At 43.5% G+C, this 20145-nt stretch overlaps 2 protein-coding genes across 7 annotated transcripts in view; both read left to right on the top strand.

Moving 5' to 3' along the window:
- The first annotated feature begins 1284 nt into the window (after window positions 1–1284).
- Window positions 1285–5048, top strand: LOC117530365 (protein phosphatase 1 regulatory subunit 3C-B-like). Of its 2 annotated transcripts, none has more exons than XM_034193219.1 (3): window positions 1285–1427; window positions 2022–2433; window positions 3394–5048. In XM_034193219.1, exons 2-3 carry the CDS (start codon window positions 2049–2051, stop codon window positions 3963–3965), a joined length of 957 nt encoding a protein of 318 aa, XP_034049110.1. In that variant the 5' UTR covers window positions 1285–1427; window positions 2022–2048; the 3' UTR covers window positions 3966–5048. The 2 variants fall into 2 exon arrangements, with proteins under 2 accessions (XP_034049110.1, XP_034049109.1); XM_034193218.1 differs by having other exon boundaries at window positions 1287–1427; window positions 2035–2433.
- A 2103-nt stretch (window positions 5049–7151) lies between these two features.
- Window positions 7152–20145, top strand: part of jakmip3 (Janus kinase and microtubule interacting protein 3) — a 32255-nt gene continuing 19261 nt past the window's right edge. For 2 of the 5 annotated variants that reach the window (XM_034193204.1, XM_034193203.1), the window contains exons 1-6: window positions 7152–7334; window positions 8924–9166; window positions 12753–12992; window positions 14115–14315; window positions 15584–15697; window positions 15798–15953. In XM_034193204.1, coding sequence (XP_034049095.1) covers window positions 7200–7334; window positions 8924–9166; window positions 12753–12992; window positions 14115–14315; window positions 15584–15697; window positions 15798–15953 — 1089 coding nt within the window. In that variant the 5' untranslated portion in view covers window positions 7152–7199. The remainder of the gene's footprint in view (window positions 7335–8923; window positions 9167–12752; window positions 12993–14114; window positions 14316–15583; window positions 15698–15797; window positions 15954–20145) is intronic. The other 3 variants (XM_034193205.1, XM_034193207.1, XM_034193206.1) reach the window with 3 other exon arrangements.

Raw genomic sequence — 20145 nt, 5'->3', positions numbered from 1 at the left:
TTTTAGAGCCACAATGATTTTTTTTAGACTTCGAGAATAAAGTACTATTACGAATAAAGTAATTTTAAGACTTCGAGAATAAAGTCGTAATTTTATGAGAAAAAAAGTAATTTTACGAGAATAAAGTCGTAATTTTATGAGAAAAAAGTCGTACTTTTACGAGAATAAAGTCGTAATGAGAAAAAAGTCAAATATTTCGACTTTTTTCTTGTAACGAGAATAAAGTCGTAATTTTATGAGAAAAAAGTCATACTTTTACGAGAATAAAGTCGTAATGAGAAAAAAGTCATAATATTTCGACTTTTTTTCTCGTAATATTGCGACCTTTTTTCTCTTAATATTACGACTTTTTCTCGTAATATTACTAAATATATATTATTATAAATATTAATAAATATTATTAAAAAAAAATAAAGAAATTCAATGGCCCTAAACTCCGTCGTAGGGGGATCTGATGAATGTCATATTGAATGATGAAAGCGGAGTTGACATGCAGTACACATGTGACAAGAAAGAATTTTGTTAATTATAATACACAGTGATAGGAAAAAAAAAATCCCAACCTCTTCCCCCCATTTCCTAATTAAACATTTCAAACTGGTGTGCTGTTGACCTGCCAGTATATTTTATGACGTCCCTGTTCTGTCCAAATAATACCATTTGATTAACTGTGCGTCAAACAGTTTAAAAACATTCATTCTCTCCTGAAAGATGTGTGCAGATCTAACTCCCCACTGCCATCACATTTTAATTAGATTTGATTTATTTGGCATTCAAGACATAAAAAGTATCATTGTTTTAAAAAAAATCAAATACTGGATCATGAAATAAATACATTGTAGTATTTTATTTTGCCAGTACAAGAAACATTAGAAATGTATTAAATATTTTAAATACATTTTGTTGACATTTCACTGAGGTGATACTGCTCAAAATGTGAGTGCATAACACCAAGATCGTTCCCTTTGTGTAACAATTCGTGATTGTTGACACCTCTTGAAACTTATAATTGGGGTTAAAAACGCATTAAAAACAAAACAACAAAACGACAAAACACCAAACTGCTCCCAAAGCAGCTCTAATTTTGTTCGTCCGCTTAATCTGGCAACACTGAAAGCCGATTTCCCTGACAGTGAAGCATCATGGGACGTCAAGGCTTAGAGAAGAAATGCTGTCTTCTGATTGGTCAGTAAAAATGGCAACTCGATGTCCTTAGTGGACATTGGTTATTATAGGGGCTGCTGTCTGGGCGGGGCAAAGAACGCCTAATTTTTTTTTTTTTTTTTTTTTTTTAATGAGGAAATGTGAAAGGAAAAAGAAAAGTTAAGATCTCGGCGATTATTTTCTACTTGAATCTTCTTGGGTTGTCCAGTTCGGTTCTTGTGAACCCTGTTGGCGTCCAGTTTGGTTCTTCTCAGCTTCGGCAGGTGAGATATGAAAATGCGTCACACTGTTTGCATTGATGTGAAACGTGTTTCTGAAACGTGGATTAAAGTTTCATAAAAAACAGTCTCGAAAATGTACCACGTTAATTGAATAGTTCCTATTTCGCAGGTCATAGATCAGTATTTTTTGAGGCAGCATTGTGTTTTTGTGCTATACAAATAAAATGAATTGAAATTTCACTGTTACCTGGCTGTTTTTGCTCAGGTTTTGTTTTAGTTTCTCTTTACGTTTGTCATTTTTCTAAAATATTTGTAGTTTTGTTGAATATTTTTAAGTTATGTAGTTGTGATGCAACTATAAAGGATTTAGTAATTTTATTGGTGGAGTTACTGCATTTAAAAGTATGTAACGTCAGTCACATCATAATATAATAATGGAAATACAACACTGCTCACGTTCCAGCAGTTTTGAGATTTGCTGTAATGCTCTTGATGTCAGCAACATGCAGAAACCCGTTGCCGTTACTCTGTACATGATGCAATAAAGGCGTATGCTATTGCATTTCTTTGCACAGCTGGTGTAATTGTAATTTGTATTGTGTCATCATGATAAAACCTCTTCCTGTTGTCTTTTAGCTTTGTCTGAGTACTTCAACTTTCATCATGCCAGTGGACATGATGAGAATCTGCCTCACCAGCTCTCCACCTCTGTGCCCTTTCCTCAACAACTGTGGCAACCGCCAGTCTTCTTCGGCAACTGTGCTGTTGCCACATCGACCCTGTTTGGTTTCTGCACACTGCAGCAACACAAACAGCAGCAACTTTGCCACACCCAGCACAGCTTCAGCAACAACGACTGCAGAGAGCGGCAGAAGCCAAACATGGTTACAGACGAAGAAGACTGTGGTGTTTGCGGACTCTCGAGGTCTAGCACTGACCGCTGTCCATGTCTTCGATAAATCTGATGATGATCCGCTGACAGAACTGCAGTTCCAGTTGAGTGAAGAAGATGGAATGGCAGCCAGACTTCTTTTGGGAGACATCACGGGTCAGTCTGCTGAAGACCAGCTAATTGTGTGAATCTTTATACAGTAACTATAAAAGTACTCCAACACACACACACTCACACCACCACCACTTTAAGATCCATTTCAGGGGAAACTCTTGCAGTCAGTTTCTCTCAAATGTTATATTGAGAACATCATCTCTTCCTCGCTGAAGACGTTCAGCCACAGTAACAGATCTCTGCAACTTTTTAATGAGATCAGACACCAGAACCTTGGCACTGTGGAAGTCCAACATCCTGGCACAGGTGCTACAAATGGTAGCATGTTTGAGACAGTCATTGTTAAAAGAAAGACTAGGCTTGATTCTGCTAGTAGGCACATCATCATCTGCTGCCTTTTTAAGAGTGCACTCTCACTGGTGCAGCAACACAAAGTCTTTATTCTCACAGCTGCTAAAGCTTGTCACTCCTTCAGAAGTGTCTTGGTGGCTTCTGTCACTAGTGATGTTTGAGTGTGCATCCTCAATTTTTGTTCTGGACAGATTTATAGCACTGTGTAATGCTCGTTGTAGATGCATCTTTAAGTACCTTGGTAAGGGCTCTTTTACTTCACCTTTCCCATCCACATTTCCTGCCTGTTTGGGCGTTTGAACATGTGAACTTCTAGTCATAGTTCATCACGTGACTCTCTAGAAATGATGATGCAGTTATTATATGACATGGAGGTTTTGCAGGTGTGTGTGTGGCAGTCATAAAACTATCTTTTAAAAGGTCAAAGTGGGATTTAGGAAGTACTGAAATACATTTTTTACAGCCAGTGTTAATGCAGTTTTTCAAAAGCTCTGTCAGTGAAGTCTCATCTTAAATTTTTTTGGGAAACTTTTTATTAGTTTTTGTAAAATCTGTTATTTTAGTGGTTTTTTTTTTGTTTGTTTGTTTTGTTTTTTCAGTACTTGATGAATTCCCTTAATTCACACCTTCTCTTTTATCTTCCTCTGCCAGACGCTGGTGGTTCAGACATAGTTCTGGACTTCATCCAACCAGGTGTGGACTATCTGGAACTGAGGAACCGACTCAAAACCCAGCAAGTCTGTTTGGACACCTGTTCCGTCCAGGAGCGCCTGCTCTCTGGCACTGTGCAGGTTCAAAATCTATGTTTTGAGAAGTTGGTCTCCGTTAGAATCACCTTTGATTCGTGGCACACATTCCAAGATTTTCCTTGTCAGTACCTGAACAAGGTCTACGGTTGTCCTGATATTGACATCTTCACCTTCTCCATTGCGTTGCCGGCGGTCTTGAAGCTGCCAGATGAGATGGAGTTCTGCATTCAATACCAGACTGAAGATAAGACTTACTGGGACAACAACTGCGGGAATAATTACCGGCTGACGGTGGTGTATCCAAGCGCCAGGGGCAACTCGGATGCTGCAGGGGTGGAGAGCCACAAACGCTGTGAGGCATCCAAAATGCAGGAAATGGTGTTTGATCACTTTGGAAGCCCAAGAACATCAGTGGGTATATTCCCTGTGTGGCAGAGCTGGGGTCAACTAGAGACTGGTGCCCTCTACTGGTGAAGAAAGCACAGGAATTTTTTGGTGGCACACTAACGGGCTATTTTGGGGCTGAAGTCACAGTATCATTGCATAATCCCTAAAATTCCTCTGTGTTGCTATTTCTTTCCTCCTCACAGTTCATTTGCATTTTTGAATGACTGCACCACCTGACCACAACATCAGAGATGAGCTTGACCAATCCAGTCTCCATTGAGTTTGCATAGTTCCTGTTCTCTTGTTTGACCACACCCTGGAATTCCAGTCTAGTTCTGTGGGCTGAGTCCTAAAGATGGGTGCTAATTCTTAGTGAGATAATCTGGCATTTGGTCCCATGGAGCAAGAACACTATTTCAGCAAATTTTGGGCATCTCTGAACTTTTAAATGGTCAAAGGGATTTGTAAGGACTGTGTTTGATTGAGAAACTGGATGCTTGTATGAAGACTGTGACATGCTCAAATATGAGATAAGTGTCGGATTCTTCTTCCACCTCTGCTCATTTTTGCAACAATCAAGAATTTTCAAACTTTACAGAATTTCTTTGATGTCATGAGGATTTCAGAGAACTGTCTTCAAGCTTTACAAGGATGAAAAGGCTCTGAAGTCTTCAGGAAAACTGAACTTGGCTTCATTGGTGGTGTTGCTGATGTTGTTAATAAAACTGTACATTTTGCTTCATAATATTTAAAAAAGCATTGGAGCATTTCATTAGATTCAGTGAGTTTTAAAAATGTTACGCTGAGGACAACTTCGGTGTTTTTGTTCCTGAGCTCTTTGGGTCTTTTTTTTTCTTCTTCTACTTTATGGTCATTTTGTTTTATGTTTCATGATATTCCTGAAATAAGACCAGTGCCATGCGCCACAGTGTCTGTTAAACCTTCAGTATGCAGAGAAAGAAGACTTCTCAATATAAGAGACTAATTTGTATTTTATTGAATTAAAAGAGGAAAGTATGAATCCTTGTCTTAAGCTGTACTGTGCACTAAACTATGCATTCCAGGGACATTATTTATGAAAGCATTCAGAGCCGGTCCCGTTGGATTTTTAAGTTTTTTTTGTTTAAGTATGTTTGTGTTTCACAACTGAGAATCAATAAAGAGTTAAAAGTAGCTAAAAGTCTGCACTCGAACTGAAAATCTGGCTGTTTGGTACATTTAGTTTAGACCTTAACTGGGCTCTGCTCCTACATTCACTCAGTGACACCAGAGTCGGCATGCTGCCATTCAGGAGCTTCAGCTGCACATCACCAAAGGCCCTGAACAGAACATCAGCAACCATCACTTTCCAAACCTTTTTTCTTTCTCCACATTGATTGTTGGCTTCATCTGACCCCGAACCTGCGCTTACTTCCATTCTTTTATCCATGCTCCTCCACTCCAGCCTCTCTTCCCCGGTTTTTCAGGATATCATTTAGTCAGCTCATTGATCTGTAGTGCTGTAATGACAGTGAACGTCCAGCAGGTGGAGCTGTGATGGTTCGTGTGTCACACTGGAGGATGCTGGGAGGAGGATGAAGATGGCTGCAGTGATGCTAACAGCACCGACAGACACCAGCACAGGCTAACTGATAACAGCTAACAGCGTCACCGACACCGGGGCTGATGTCCACATCACCGGCTCACAAGTTAACATGGTGGACATAATCAGGGACGGTAGGATTGGACGGTGAGTGATGGACATCTGTCTTCATTTGTGTGGTTGAGTGCTGCAATGTGCTGTTGTCATGGAAACAAGCATGAGCATTTGTGTCTTCCTGTTGCTGTATATGTACTGTAAGGACACGGTTGTTCTACATGTGGCTGTCCTCTACACCTGTCCTACATGTGTCCATTTTCTCTTGATACACCTGTCCTACATGTGTCCATTTTCTCTTGATACACCTGTCCTACATGTGTCCATTTTCTCTTGATAGGCCTGTCCTGCTTGTGGCTGTCTTCTGAGGACATGCCTGGCCTACAAGCCTTTGTCCTCTGAGGACACACCTGTCATCTGGCTGGCCTACTTGTGTCCATTTTCTCTTTATACACCTGTCCTACATGTGTCCATCTTCTCTTGATCCACCTGTCTTATATGTGGCTGTCCTCTACACCTGTCCTACATGTGTCCATTTTCTCTTGATATGCCTGTCCTGTGTGTGGCTATCTTCTGAGGACATGCCTAGCCTACAAGCCTTTGTCCTCTGAGGACACGCCTGTCATATATCTGGCTGTCCTACTTGTGTCCATTTTCTCTTTATACACCTGTCCTACATGTGGCTGTCTTTTGAGGATACACCTGTCCTACATGTGGCTGTCTTTTGAGGATACACCTGTCCTACATGTGTCCATTTTCTCTTGATACGCCTGTCCTGCGTGTGGCTGTCTTCTGAGGACACGCCTGGCCTACAGGCCTTTGTCCTCTGAGGACACACCCATCATATATCTGGCTGTCCTACGTGTCCATTTTCTCTTGATCCATGTCGTTTGTGCTTCTGTCCTCTGAGGACTCACTTATACAACGTGTTTGTGCTCTGAGGAAACACGTGTCCTACATATGTCCATTTTTCTCTTGATCTACCTGTCCTACGTGTGGTTGACCTCTGAGGACACACCTGTCATATGTATGGCTGTCCTACATGTGTCCATTTTCTCTTGATCCATCTATCATTTGTGCTTCTGTCCTTTGAGGACACACCTATTCAATGTGTGTCTGTCCTCGGAGGACACACCTATCCAACGTGTCTGTCCTACTTGACCTCGTCATCTGTTTGTCTGGTTTCCTGAGGTTTCTTCCTGTAATCAGAACATCAGAGGACATTTTTTTTTACTCCCCACTGTTGCTAATGTACTTGGGGGCGACCTGTTATTTGGTGGCGTTATAAACACACTGAATTGATCGGGTGTCCCTGGGCCGAAGGCAGGGACCTTTTCTTTCAGGAAGAAGAGGACTTCCGTGAGTGGTCTTACAGGGGTGGGTCGTGCTGTTCGTAAGATCTGTGATAAGATTTAAGCCTCAGGTGAGTGAAGCCCAGAAGTCCACAGACACTTCAGTCCATCCTGCTTCCATGTGGACTGTGGTTCTTTATCGGTATTGTGGTGTAAAAGTGCTGTCATCGATACACATTGGTGATATTCTTACCACTTGTAGACTGTGTGTGTTTCTGAGTATTCTGTAGTACTACTAATCAATTATTGTTTGTCTATAGCTACAGATGTAGCCAAATTTCTAGTTGAAGAACTTCTCGCTGAGGAGGGGGGTGGAGCCTGCAGGCAGTGGCGATGTCAAAGCGAGGAGCAGGTGGGCGGGGGAAGGGAGAGCGCTCTGATGCTATGGCGACACTTCAAGCAGCCAATGAGGACCTGCGAGCTAAACTAACGGACATTCAGATTGAACTACAACAGGAAAAGTACAAGGTAAGGACTACAAATGGAATAATTATGCAGTAGAGAACCATTCATGAGCCACATGAGGTTTTTTTTTTTTTTTTTCTTTCTTCATCATGGTGTCCCAAAGACTACTTACATTGGCTTGTGTTGGGGGATCATATGAGCTAGAACATACAAATCGGACAGTTTCATTGAAGCTGCAAAAAAAGTTGCATTGTAAAAGATTGTCTAGAGTTCAGTACCAGCTTTCAGCAGGAACCCGACTGTGTCTTGACTGCTAGAACATCCATACAATTTCTCAACCTCTTATTCCAGTAAAGGATTAGGGAGGGCTGGAGCCTATCGCAGCAGTCGATGGGTGAGAAACAGGATACAGCCTGGACAGGGTGTCGGTCTATCACAGGGCCGACACACATATATAGACAGACAAACAGGGAACCAACGCGAAGTCCACGCAGAAAGGACCAGCACGGAAGAGAACCTGGGACCTTCTTGCTGTGAGGCCAAAGTGCTAACCACTATGCAATCAACTGCTAGAACATATATTCTTTATTTGAGTGAGTGTAGACAATTTGATTGTTTAATTACATTTGCACTAGTTGTTAGTTTAGCAGCACAAACAATTCCAAGGGTCCAGCTTCAGATCTTCTTCTTCAGTTCTTCTGTCTTTGCTTCAGTAAGTCAAGTCTGAGAGCATGCTCTGGTGCCTCGCTTCTCTGCAGCTACAACACCACACAACTCCGTGGCCACACAATGTCAACTTGGGCGTGACCCTTTTGAAGGTCTCTGTCGCATTGGTTGGTGTCATAATGCAATTTACTGCCGGAATAGTAGGGGTCAACTTTTTTGCCAGTTGTTTCTCTATTTGATTCATGATCGAAATGTAATTGGCATGCGCCCTGCAAAACCTTTTACAATATGACAGGAGAGGAAGGAGTGAAACCGGAAAAGTGACCAATCATAACCCTTGCGGTCTCCATCATATTGATGTGTAGTTTCAATTTTTTGAGGTGCACGTCAGGCTATGGAGAGGGGCTCGGAGAGGGTACGCAACCATGCAGAGGACTCTGATGTAAAGCAGTTGTCTTTGGTTTGCCACACCTAGGGATATGTGTGAAACTAAACGCCATATTACAGTGCAAGCAGCAAGCAACCTTTTGTTAATAATTGCCGAACTTGTTTAGGTGCTGGGTCTGAGTACGGTTTGAAAAAAATAGAATAAAGATCTCAGTATCGTCCGCAAAGTTGAGGTCAATACAAATATCCACAGAAACAAAAGCACCTAAGTTTCTGGCTTCCACAACCAAGCCCAACACCCAGCCCAGTCCATGCAAGAACTGAACAGTGTAGGAGCCGGAACACATCCATGAGGAACACCACAATTCACTGGGGGGAAAAAACTCCTTGAGTCAGTACAGCACTCACGGTATCTGTGTATAGGCTGGTTATGATGACCAGCAAGTTATTGTGGCTACCACAAATTGGCAGACTGTCCCAGAGATCAAGCCGATCAACTGAATCCCAAACATTACAATTAACATTGAGTGCTGTCCGTGTCTGTCTCTTTTCCTGTGTGGTGGACATCCTTCTTTCTTCGACTGTTTGTCTCTTTGCAGTTCAGCCGTTTAGAAAGAGAGAAGAATCAGGAACTGAAGGCAGAGCATCATCGAGCAACGGTGGCTGTGACCGAGTTGAAGACCAAGCTTCATGAGGAGAAGCAGAAGGAGTTGGCTGTTACCAGGGAAACATTACTACGGCAACATGAGATGGAGCTAATGAGAGTAATTAAGATAAAAGATGGAGAGATTCAGCGTCTCAATGGTCTTCTGCTGTCTATAAGAGATGGCTCCATGGATAAGGTGATGCGTTTTTTTTAGTCCTTTCGGTTACCAAGTGTCATGGGCAATTTGACTCTTCATTTTACTTCCTTGTACTCATTCTCCAGATATTGCAGCCTGCTGCAAAACTGCAAGAAGGAACTGCAGGCTGAAGTCTAACACGCTGTCATTTATTTTATTGACCAGATTTAATCTGGCTCGAGTCCAAGACTATGCTGTTTCTCAAGGAATTATTCGCAATGACAAATGACCCTAAACTGTGTGGTAGACCTTCCATGACAATACCCTAAAGGTGTGAGGGGGATTACATTAGAGTTGCTAATGTTCACAGAAGGTGTCTCATCACAGAGGGAACTCTGAATATCATCCAGGGGAACTGCAGAGCTCAGCTTGGTGGCAAAGGGAGGTGCAAATTAAGGCTGGAAAGGAGATGAGAGTAGACAAAGAAACCTTAAGCCCCTTTCACATTGGCGTATTTGTAGAGCTGCTCATTGTGGCGTATCGTCTACTCCGAGTTGAGCAGCTCTACACCCACTTTTAGCAGCTGTACGTCGAGGTTTTGCTCCCTACGCAGCAGAATGTTGAGGGCTACGCGCGTAGGATGGAAGAAATGAAACATTTAATTTTCTTCAGCGTAAAGCGCTGGGCACAGTTTTAAGCAGGTCTGTGCAGCACAGCGTTACTCCATGCAAGTTTGTGCAAGACCGCTTCTGTACACAACCAAAAACTGAGCGCTGCATCCAGCTGGAGAACATGATCACATAGCCCACAGCGCCTGTGTGCTCAGAACAGGGAATCGAACCTCAACTCAGAAATCCAGAAACACAACAGAAACAGCAGATCAGTCGGTCGCTCTCTCACGCGCGTGCTCACTCTCACTCTGTCGCTCGCTCTCTCTGTCTCTGATCAAACCTGTGACTTTAAAATAAAAGCGCACTCGCTGCATGTCGGTGCGCTCATCAAACGCCCTGATCAATCAGCTCTGATCAAACGTGTGACTTTAAAATAAAAGCGCACTCGCTGCATGTCGGTGTGCTCATCAAACGCCCTGATGGATCAGCTCTGATCAGACCTGTGACTTTAAAATAAAAGCGCACTCGCTGCATGTCGGTGCGCTCATCAAACGCCCTGATCGATCAGCTCTGATCAGACCTGTGACTTTAAAATAAAAGCGCACTTGCTGCATGTCGGTGCGCTCATCAAACGCCCTGATCAATCAGCTCTGATCAAACCTGTGACTTTAAAATAAAAACGCACTCGCTGCATGTCGGTGCGCTCATCAAATGCCCTGATCGTGGCAGTAATGCAACTGTAAAAACCTGATGATACAGTCCACTGTTTTCCAAGTGCAGTGATGTGTTCTGCACAGCCGGCAGAGTGAACTGGGTTTAAATAGCGGCAAGGTACACACGATTGTATGCACATTTAAAAAGCGCACACACGCAGCTGCAAGTATGAAACGAACACAGAAAAAAGCTGAGTATGCGCGCATTCCGGGCATATTTAAATGAAACAACGCTGCAATGCGCAGCTCTACGAATAAGCCAGTGTGAAAGGGGCTTTAGATACACCTCCTGGCCTGAAGTGACCTCTGCCCTGTGCTTACAGAAGAAACAAACTATTATGGTCATTGGAATTTACACTTTGCTACTGCAGTCAGGGCAAGTGATGGCAGAGTCCATAAGGATGTCTCTGTAGCAGTGACCCTTTAGCTTAGTTTTTTTTGGGGGGGGGAATTGGTGGCCTAAGTGTTTGAGAAGTGACCCTATATCTATTGAGGCATTGGTTCAATCCCTCAACAGGAGAGAAAGCTTTTGTAAGTGGCATATCAAAAGCACTAGATAATCACAGTCCACTGACTATTTTAAGTAACCACATGAGGCCAGTCCTCCTGCAAGTTTAATGGACATCACCAATACTGGTGTTATTTTGGCTGTTCCTCCAGTCAGCTGTGAACCACCAAATCATATGAGAGTAGGAAAACCTGTCGGTATTTGTGGTATCCAGGCTGAACTTCTTCAGGCATGGCATATGGACTAAACTATCCGGTCTGGTTCGTTCACTCACAGTGCCTTGCTGCTGATACCATGGATGTGAAATTCCCACCTGGTCCAGTAAGTCTGCTTCTGAGTCTGGTATTAGGAGACTTCATAATTAACTCCATTCTATTCAGCTGTGACAACCCCGATGATCCATATTGGCTCAAATTATGTTTTACACTAACAGTCAGATGTGCTGAAATGGGATTTTCAGTGTTTTTTTTTTCTGGAGAGTACCCAGGATATGGCTGAGGGATTATATTTCCCAGCTGGCTTGGGAATGCCTCAGGGTCCCCCAAGAAGAGATGGATGATGTGGACAGCAATAGGGCATTATTGCCTGAGCTACTTGGAGTCATATATACAGACAAGGGGTTTAAAGAAAGGTAGCTATCCAACATGCAACATTTCTGTCTTTGCATGTTTGTCATTGAGTGGCACGGTGGATTAGTGTTAGCTCTGGTGCCTCACAGCAGGAAGGTGCTGCGATCGCTTTCCACCTGGTCCTTTCTGTGGCGAGTTTGATTGTTCTTCATGTGGGTTCCCTTTTGGTGCTCTGGCTTCCTTGCACTTCCAAAGACATGCAGGTTAGGAGAATTGGACACTTTAAATTGATCGTAGGTGAGAGTGGAGTGTGTGAATTTGTTTGTCTGTCTATATGTGGCCCTCTGACAGACTGGCAGCCCGTAAAGGGTGTATCTTGCCTCTCACCCTATGACTGCTGGGATAGGCTCCAGCTCCCTTATGACCCTCAATTAGAATAAATTGGTATATAAAATGAATGAATGTTAGTCATTTTCTCATTCTTTGTTAAATTTATTTTGTTATTGGTCATATGGCCAAACCAGATGGTCACCCCACTGAGTCTGGCCTGCTTGAAGTTTCTTCCTGTAATTTAAAAAAGGAAGAAAGGAAAAAACAAAAACACCTGATGGAGTTTTTATGATCATTGTTGCCAAGGAGCTTGCTCAGGAGTGGGTAAAGTCAGATTGTACTCTTCTAAAGCACCTTGGGGTGACTTGTGTTGTGATTTGGCACTGTACAAATATATGTGAATTGAAATTGAAACCATCTACCCCTTCCTGTCTTTGCTGGCGGCCATGTGTAAATCCGTAACTTTTTTTTGATGTCTTTTTTGCCAGCCATTGATTAAAAAAAAAAAAAAAAAAAATTTAACACACAGCACTCTATTGGGTTAATTGGACATGTAATATCCTAGAATTTGTGAGATCCCAAATAAGTTGGTCAGCATCATGAACAGCCTACACATTGTTATTAGGGGTATTTGCAGTGTTGACAGTCTGACTTCCACTCAGTGAACTCTGTCTGTCAGGGATGGACACTGGCTGATAGGAAATGTTGTGGATTACAAAAACCATGACTTTACAGACAATTATGTGATTTGTTTTGAATGAATGGATGCCTTGGTTGTTGCTCATTAGCTTAGTGAAAATTCAGAGTTTTTTTTTCCACTCTCCCTTTTCCTGGATCAACATCAAGACAAAGACAATAGCATTGAAGGACCTCTTTGGGTCAGTCAAGATAACTTGACTCTTTTGTTGTCTCCAGATGAGAAGTGCCCTGCTGGCAGAGGTGGAAGAAGCAAGGAAAAGCTGGGAGTCAGAGCGTTGTCGCCTCCAGCAGGAGATCCAGGACATGCGAGGTGCAAAGAGGAGTGCAGAGGAGGCTCTGGTATCGGCTCAACAGGAGTGCCAGACCACAGTTGCCGAGTTTCGAACAGCTCACCACCAGCACCAGGAAGAATTGAACCGGACCAAGAAAGACTGTGAGAGGGAGATCCGCAGACTGGTGTGACTCTGCTCATTTATTTGGTCTAAAATTTCTTTTGCTGTTATATATCGCAATATACTCGTTTGTCTTAAAATTTGTTAAATGCTTACAATACGATACACTTTATTGTCCCTTCTAGGAAATTTGATTTGGACTCCAAGAGCTGCACAAATAAAACTGCTATGACATAATTACATAACTCATGCATATTGCACATAACTTGATACACACACCAATATTGCACATACCCCTTTTGCACAGTTGGCTCATACATATTGCACATATCCCTAATACACATATCCAAATTGCGCATACCCCTATTACACAGCAGTCTCACACAAATGATTCATGCATATTGCACATATCCCTAAAACACATACCCCTGTTGCACAGCTGTCTCCCACATAATGGTTAAAAAGAAAATGCTGACAATGAATAAATAACACTGAATAGCAGTGGCACCATGTCATTAATGCACAGTCCTACTACCTATGCCAGGGACCTATCAGAAAGGATAAAACGATGCCATGGCAAGTGCACGGCAGCTATTACTATACTCTTAACTGTTTCTTTAGGACATATTTCATAGGAGGTGTTATTGAACATTTATTGTGGAAAAAGTGCAATAAATGGGGAAAAAACAAAACCTTTTTTTATGCAAGACCCTCGAAGTGCTTTACAGTCACACACTGATGTCAAGATGCTGCCATTCAACGCCCTCAACTGCACACTGGACACCTCGTTGATTCGCCCCCCATCTGGGTTCTGAACTGCAGCTATGACCTACCAGCCCTTTTCTCGTCGTAGGGCTAAGATCATTGCTGAAAATGATCTCGACAGGAGTGGGATGGGATCCCTTAATTGAGCACGCTCGTATTGATGTTGGTCTACATGTTGCTACTGCAATACTTTGCATCATCAGTCATGCTAGCATGAGCATTAATACATATATTTTCATTCGTGTACAGTACCGGTCAAAAATTGAATGGGAAAGTGCGACTTTCCCATGAGAAAAGTGTGAAATGTTTGACTGGTAGTGTATTTGCATGGCAACACCAGTATTACTTCGTGTCTGCATGCAAGGACGTATTCCCGCCCTAACCTGTGGCTGTGTGTCTGTCTGTGTGTCTCCCCGTCCAGATGGATGAGATAAAGCTGAAGGACAGAGCTGTTAGTGTGTTGGACAAAGCACTGGGGCTGCAGGCTGGCCACGCCCACCGCCTCCAGCTGCAAACTCAAGCTGCTGAGCAGCAAATCGCAGCTCTGAGAGATGCACAGAGGGCAGGGCAAAACCACCCTGATCACCCCCCTAACCCCACCCCTAACAGCGCTGCTCACATTGTAAGCTCCTCCTCTTTCTGCTTGTACTAATGCATGTCAGTGTCTGTCACCCCCCACCCCCCATGGTGGACTTTTTATTTGCATACTGTGTTGCAGTGGTGAGTAACGTCTTGGTGAGACTTTTGTACCTGCTGCTTCCCCAGAGGTGACACTCCATGGATCTAACAACCATGGTGAAATCAGATCAGTGCTTCTTGACTTTGCGGAAAACGTCCAGAGCACTGTAGCAGTTGTGTTTTTTTTTTTTTGTGGAAAGCTGTTGGTGAGCTCTGCAGAACTACAGTCTAAAGAAGTGCCCAGTTTATGGACTCTGACTACAGAATTGTTGCAGCTTTTTTTTTAAGGGTCATGTCTGGGAGCATGTGCTGATGCCACACATCGGCAAGTCCACTACGCTACCCATTCCTTCTGGATTCACCCCTGCTTTGGCGTTTGAGCACAAAGAATGGATAACATTTATTTATGCAGAAAATATGACCAGATTTACAGCTAAGAAAGTTTTTTCATGTTTTCACACCACGAAAGAGAGTTTAGGTGCATTTGAGTGGAAAATAGTGTTAATTGTTGATGCGCCGCGGAAGATCAGCTGTTTTTAACGAGCAGATATGGAGCGGCTCAGCTCAGAATTCTAAATAAAGGAGGAAAAGCATTGAAATGTCTTTGTAAAGTTCAGTGCAGGTGTGCTGTTGTCACCGCGCTTTAAGAGGTGACGACAAGTCGTAGCTGCTGCAGAAAACTGCGGATGAAAAGCTCACAGCTCTCTTAAAGTGGGCAGTGCAGTCGAACCCCGACCCCCTGCCCACGGATTAAGTTTAATGCTGCTATCGACCCACAAGGCAAAAATAATAGTAACGCACAGTGACTTGGAGAAGTAACTTTAATCTGATTACTGATTTGGAAAGAGTAACGTGTTACCGGCATCACTGCTCTCCAAGTTCAAAATTTTCAACACATACAGAGAAACGTCTGATGGGCAAGTCCAGGAAGTCAGTGAAAGTCTAGATCTTAATCTGGATCAAGGGCAATCACAAACCCAGGTACTCTGATTCCTCACTCAGCTTCTTAAGTGCTGCAATCAGAGTATCCATTGATTCCACAAAGATCACAGCATCATCCACAAAGTTGAGGTCAGTCAACGTTTCCTTTCTTCAGATTGACCCAGATTGGAGCTTTAATGCAAACTAACCCCACAGTGATCGTAAAGTGTTTCTTAAATGATGGACACTGTGCGTGTGTGTGTGTGTGTGTGTGTGTGCGCGCGCGCGCAGTGTCAGGAGGACAGGGACACCCGAAGGTTTCAGCTAAAAATCGCTGAGCTCAGCGCCGTTATCAGGAAACTGGAGGATCGCAATGCTCTGCTGTCCGAGGAACGCAACGAACTGGTAACTGTCATGCTGCTTCAAAGATGGGGGCTGATAATCAGCCATAGCACCCGCTGAAATCATGTTATTGTGTAATAATAATTACTGTTTTGTGTTTCAGCTGAAGAGGCTGAGGGAGGCTGAGAGTCAATTCCTTCCTCTTCTGGATAAGAACAAACGACTGAGTCGGAAGAACGAAGAGCTGGCTCTCACGCTGCGCCGTCTTGACAACAAACTGCGCTTCATCACCCAGGAGAACTTGGAGATGGTAACTTTGGTAACTCCTGTTCATGCCATTACAGCATTATGTTTCCATGGTTACAATGGCATCAATGTATAATAACATTTCCATATCATCCTGACATGTTATAAACTGTTTTACACCAGATTGCTCAATCAAATTGTCATCACCAGAAGAAAGATCAACCAGTAGTACAGTACCTGGTGCTTACCAGCAGGTGTTGGGATTATTATTCTTTGGGAGTTGGTTATGGTTTTTTCATCTACTGTTCATCCTGCAAACAGGGAGCTGCATCAGAAGTTAACATCAGTTGTAAATCAACGTCCAGCTGAAGTCTGGGTCATTGACCCAGGTGGGCAAAGGACAAAGATCAGGATAGGCCATCTTCTTCTCCTCACATACAGTATGATGACCGATTTTTCACTTGTGCATACATTTTTTGGATCGCGCCAAGTTTCACCTTGATCATGCGCCCTGCATCGTGTAGTATACGTGTAGTAACGAGCTGCGTTTAACCTCACACGACCACCTCCTGATCGGCAATCGTATGTTCGGATGAAAATCAAACCTGTTTGATATTTTGGTCGGTCCTCGTAAGGGTATTGCGCTGTTGAAGCAGCACTGTCTACAAGCTGATATACCCCAACCTTTTGCACTGTGCATGTGCAAACACCGGAGAGAGCATAAACAGTGATCATCTCTTTGGGAGAGCAGCTTCTGTTTCTTTTCCCCCCTTATTCAACTCATGTCAAGTCTTGTATTGTGTGTGTGTGTTTTTTTTTTTTTTTTTTACTTTGATGTCTCCCATCGAGAGTTTTTGTAAAAATAAGAACGGAGCTTCTGTTTATGTTTTACTTCCGGAAACAGGAGTCCGACTTGTGGTTTTTGAACGTACAATGTGAGTAGTCAGATCGCATCAGGCCGTATAGTGTGAGAACATAAATCGTGCGCTCGGAACTTTTACACAGTGCGGTTTTATCGTGCAGTTTGAGCTGGAGCTGAGTACAATGATTGAAAATGTCGTACGAGGTCTGTTAGAAAACTATCCGACCTTTTTATTTTTTTTAAAAAACTATATGGATTTGAATCGTGCGCTTGCATCAGCCAAGCTTGAACCTTTCTGCGCATGCGTGAGTTTTTTCACACCTGTCGGTTGTGTCATTCGCCTGTGGGCAGGCTTTGAGTGAGCACTGGTCCTCCCCCCATGTCGGATTTTCATTGTCAGGAAAATGGCAGAGCGATTGGAACAGCGCTGAATCAAATTTTTCCAGAAACGGTGAGAGACAGCCAGGTGGAAACCATTCGGAAGATTCAGGCGGCTTTCGGTGAAGATACTCTGGGCGTCGCACAGATCAAAGATCATTACAACCGGTTTAAAGATGGCCCACAGTGGCGCAGGGCGCGCCACGCTCTGAGCGGCCATCAACAGGCTGAAACGACCAGATCATTTCCAAAGTGAATGCTGTGTTGAGCCGGGACGTCGTCTGACTACCAGAGAAATTGTGGAAGAGGTGGACATCAGCACTTTTGCGGCACATTCCACTGTTACAGGAGATTTTGTAATGAAAGACATGCGGAGGAATTCGCGCGTCGGGATGAAGCCGTTCTTGGCGCACAACAAAAAGCACGTCCGTGTTGGAAGTCTCACAGGACAAGTTGTGACATGCCCAGCTGTTACACAATTTCTCGGATACTCACTCGACTGAAAAGCTACCGAAAGCTGTCTGAATCTTCTGAATGGTTTCCAACACGGACGTGCTTTTTTTCTGATAGTTTTCTAACAGACCTCGTACAGTGTCTGCCCAGCTTTAGAAGGCCTTATACACTCAACAAAAATATAAACGCAACACTTTTGGTTTTGCTCCCATTTTGTATGAGATGAACTCAAAGATCTAAAACTTTTTCCACATACACAATATCACCATTTCCCTCAAATATTGTTCACAAACCAGTCTAAATCTGTGATAGTGAGCACTTCTCCTTTGCTGAGATAATCCATCCCACCTCACAGGTGTGCCATATCAAGATGCTGATTAGGGCACAGGTGTGCCTTAGACTGCCCACAATAAAAGGCCACTCTGAAAGGTGCAGTTTTGTTTTATTGGGGGGGGGGGGGATACCAGTCAGTATCTGGTGTGAACACCATTTGCCTCATGCACTGCAACACATCTCCTTCACATAGAGTTAATCAGGTTGTCAATTGTGGCCTGTGGAATGTTGGTCCACTCCTCTTCAATGGTTGTGTGAAGTTGCTGGATATTGGCAGGAACTGGTACACGCTGTCGTATACGCTGGTCCAGAGCATCCCAAACATGCTCAATGGGTGACATGTCCGGTGAGTATGCCGGCCATGCAAGAACTGGGACATTTTCAGCTTCCAAGAATTGTGTACAGATCCTTGCAACATGGTGTCGTGCATTATCCTGCTGCAACATGAGGTGATGTTCTTGGATGTATGGCACAACAATGGGCCTCAGGATCTCGTCACGGTATCTCTGTGCATTCAGAATGCCATCAATAAAATGCACCTGTGTTCTTCGTCCATAACAGACGCCTGCCCATACCATAACCCGACCGATTGATCCACAACATTGACATCAGAAAACCACTCACCCACACGATGCCACACCCTGAACAGTGTGAATCGGGATTCATCTGTGAAGAGAACACCTCTCCAACGTGCCAAACGCCAGTCAATGTGAGCATTTGCCCACTCAAGTCAGTTACAACGACGAACTGGAGTCAGGCCGAGATCCCAATGAGGACTACGAGCATGCAGATGAGCTTCCCTGAGATGGTTTCTGACAGTTTGTGCAGAAATTCTTTGGTTATGCAAACCGATTGTTTCAGCAGCTGTCCGAGTGGCTGGTCTCAGATGATCTTGGAGGTGAACATGCTGGATGTGGAGGTCCTGGGCTGGTGTGGTTACACGTGGTCTGCGGTTGTGAGGCTGGTTGGATGTACTGCCAAATTCTCTGAAATGCCTTTGGAGACGGCTTGTGGTAGAGAAATGAACATTCAATACACGAGCAACAGCTCTGGTTGACATTCCTGCTGTCAGCATGCCAATTGCACGCTCCCTCAAATCTTGTGACATCTGTGGCATTGTGCTGTGTGATAAAACTGCACCTTTCAGAGTGGCCTTTAGTATAGATAGAGGCATTTGGCAATCTTTGCAGGAGAACGAAGGTCTAAGTCTTTGGGGTCCTGGTGCTACCTGTCTTGGTTTGTGGTTACAAGACTTTGACAGTAACCAGTGACTTAAAGTGACGACTGGATGTTTTTGGTACAGACGGTTGCCCAGTTCCGGATCACCTTTTTTAAAGTCCCGCTATACGGAGCCGTAATGCAACTGAATGTCCTTTATTGGGTATTGTTGTATTGGGTATTTGGATGTTATCTCGCTGAAAAAGTCTGGGTGGAGTAGCCCTTCTACTTAAAATGTGAAGCCACATTGTGTGGTGCACATATTTTCTGGAAATGGATCACTTTGCCCGGTTCTGGATCACGACACTCTGTGTCACTTTGGGGTCATTCCTGGCATCTGGCTGGAGCCCTTCTAATGCAGAATGATACACACTGTGCCCAAGAATGTGTTTTGAACACAAAATGATATAAATTATACTTATTAAATGAGAATTTACTTAGTTTTGAAAGGCGCCGTTATACGTTTTTACGAGCAAAAAATTAAGTGTGGAGGTGAGATTTCTCCCGAATTAAAAAGTAAAAGCCCCCACATTCATGCCCATTCATGATGTTGAGATGACCCCCAAAGTACACATGACTCACAACTACAGACACAAGGCTGCTACTGCAGTGATCCACAACTGGTACATTTTCGCGTCGGAGATAAATGCATGCAGCAATTAAACAGCAAGACATAACACTGAGATTTTCTACCCAAGTAAGTATTTTCCCACTCTAGAACCAAAAACACAGAATGGCTAACTCACCTTTGCTACGTTTTAGAGATCATTACTTTCAAACTGGCAGGAATGAGTGAGTGAGAAAAAGCGAGCACACCACCGACACCGGATATTTTGATTCCTCTGCTGATCACAAGGATGGCTGGATCCAGTCGAGCTTGTGGTCGTTTGTAGACAAAACATCAATCTTTCCACTGATACCAAGTATTAGCTTATTCAGTCTGATTACGAGAAACAGCGGCGCAAATACTACAGCAGTGATCTGAAACCGGCAATGATCCGGAACTGGGCGAGTGACTGTA

The sequence above is a fragment of the Thalassophryne amazonica genome, chromosome 18, assembly GCF_902500255.1.
Source record: "Thalassophryne amazonica chromosome 18, fThaAma1.1, whole genome shotgun sequence".
Lineage (NCBI taxonomy): Eukaryota > Metazoa > Chordata > Actinopteri > Batrachoidiformes > Batrachoididae > Thalassophryne > Thalassophryne amazonica.
Note: the sequence above shows the minus strand (reverse complement) of the source record. Positions and strands in the feature narration are given on the sequence as shown.

What these genes read in the sequence shown, in the direction of transcription:
- LOC117530365 (XM_034193219.1), top strand. Translation starts at nt 2,049, where the DNA reads ATGCCAGTGGACATGATGAGAATCTGCCTCACCAGCTCTCCACCTCTG. An exon ending in TCTTTTGGGAGACATCACGG is followed by an intron (nt 2,434 to 3,393) that starts GTCAGTCTGCTG and finishes TTCCTCTGCCAG; the next exon opens with ACGCTGGTGGTTCAGACATA.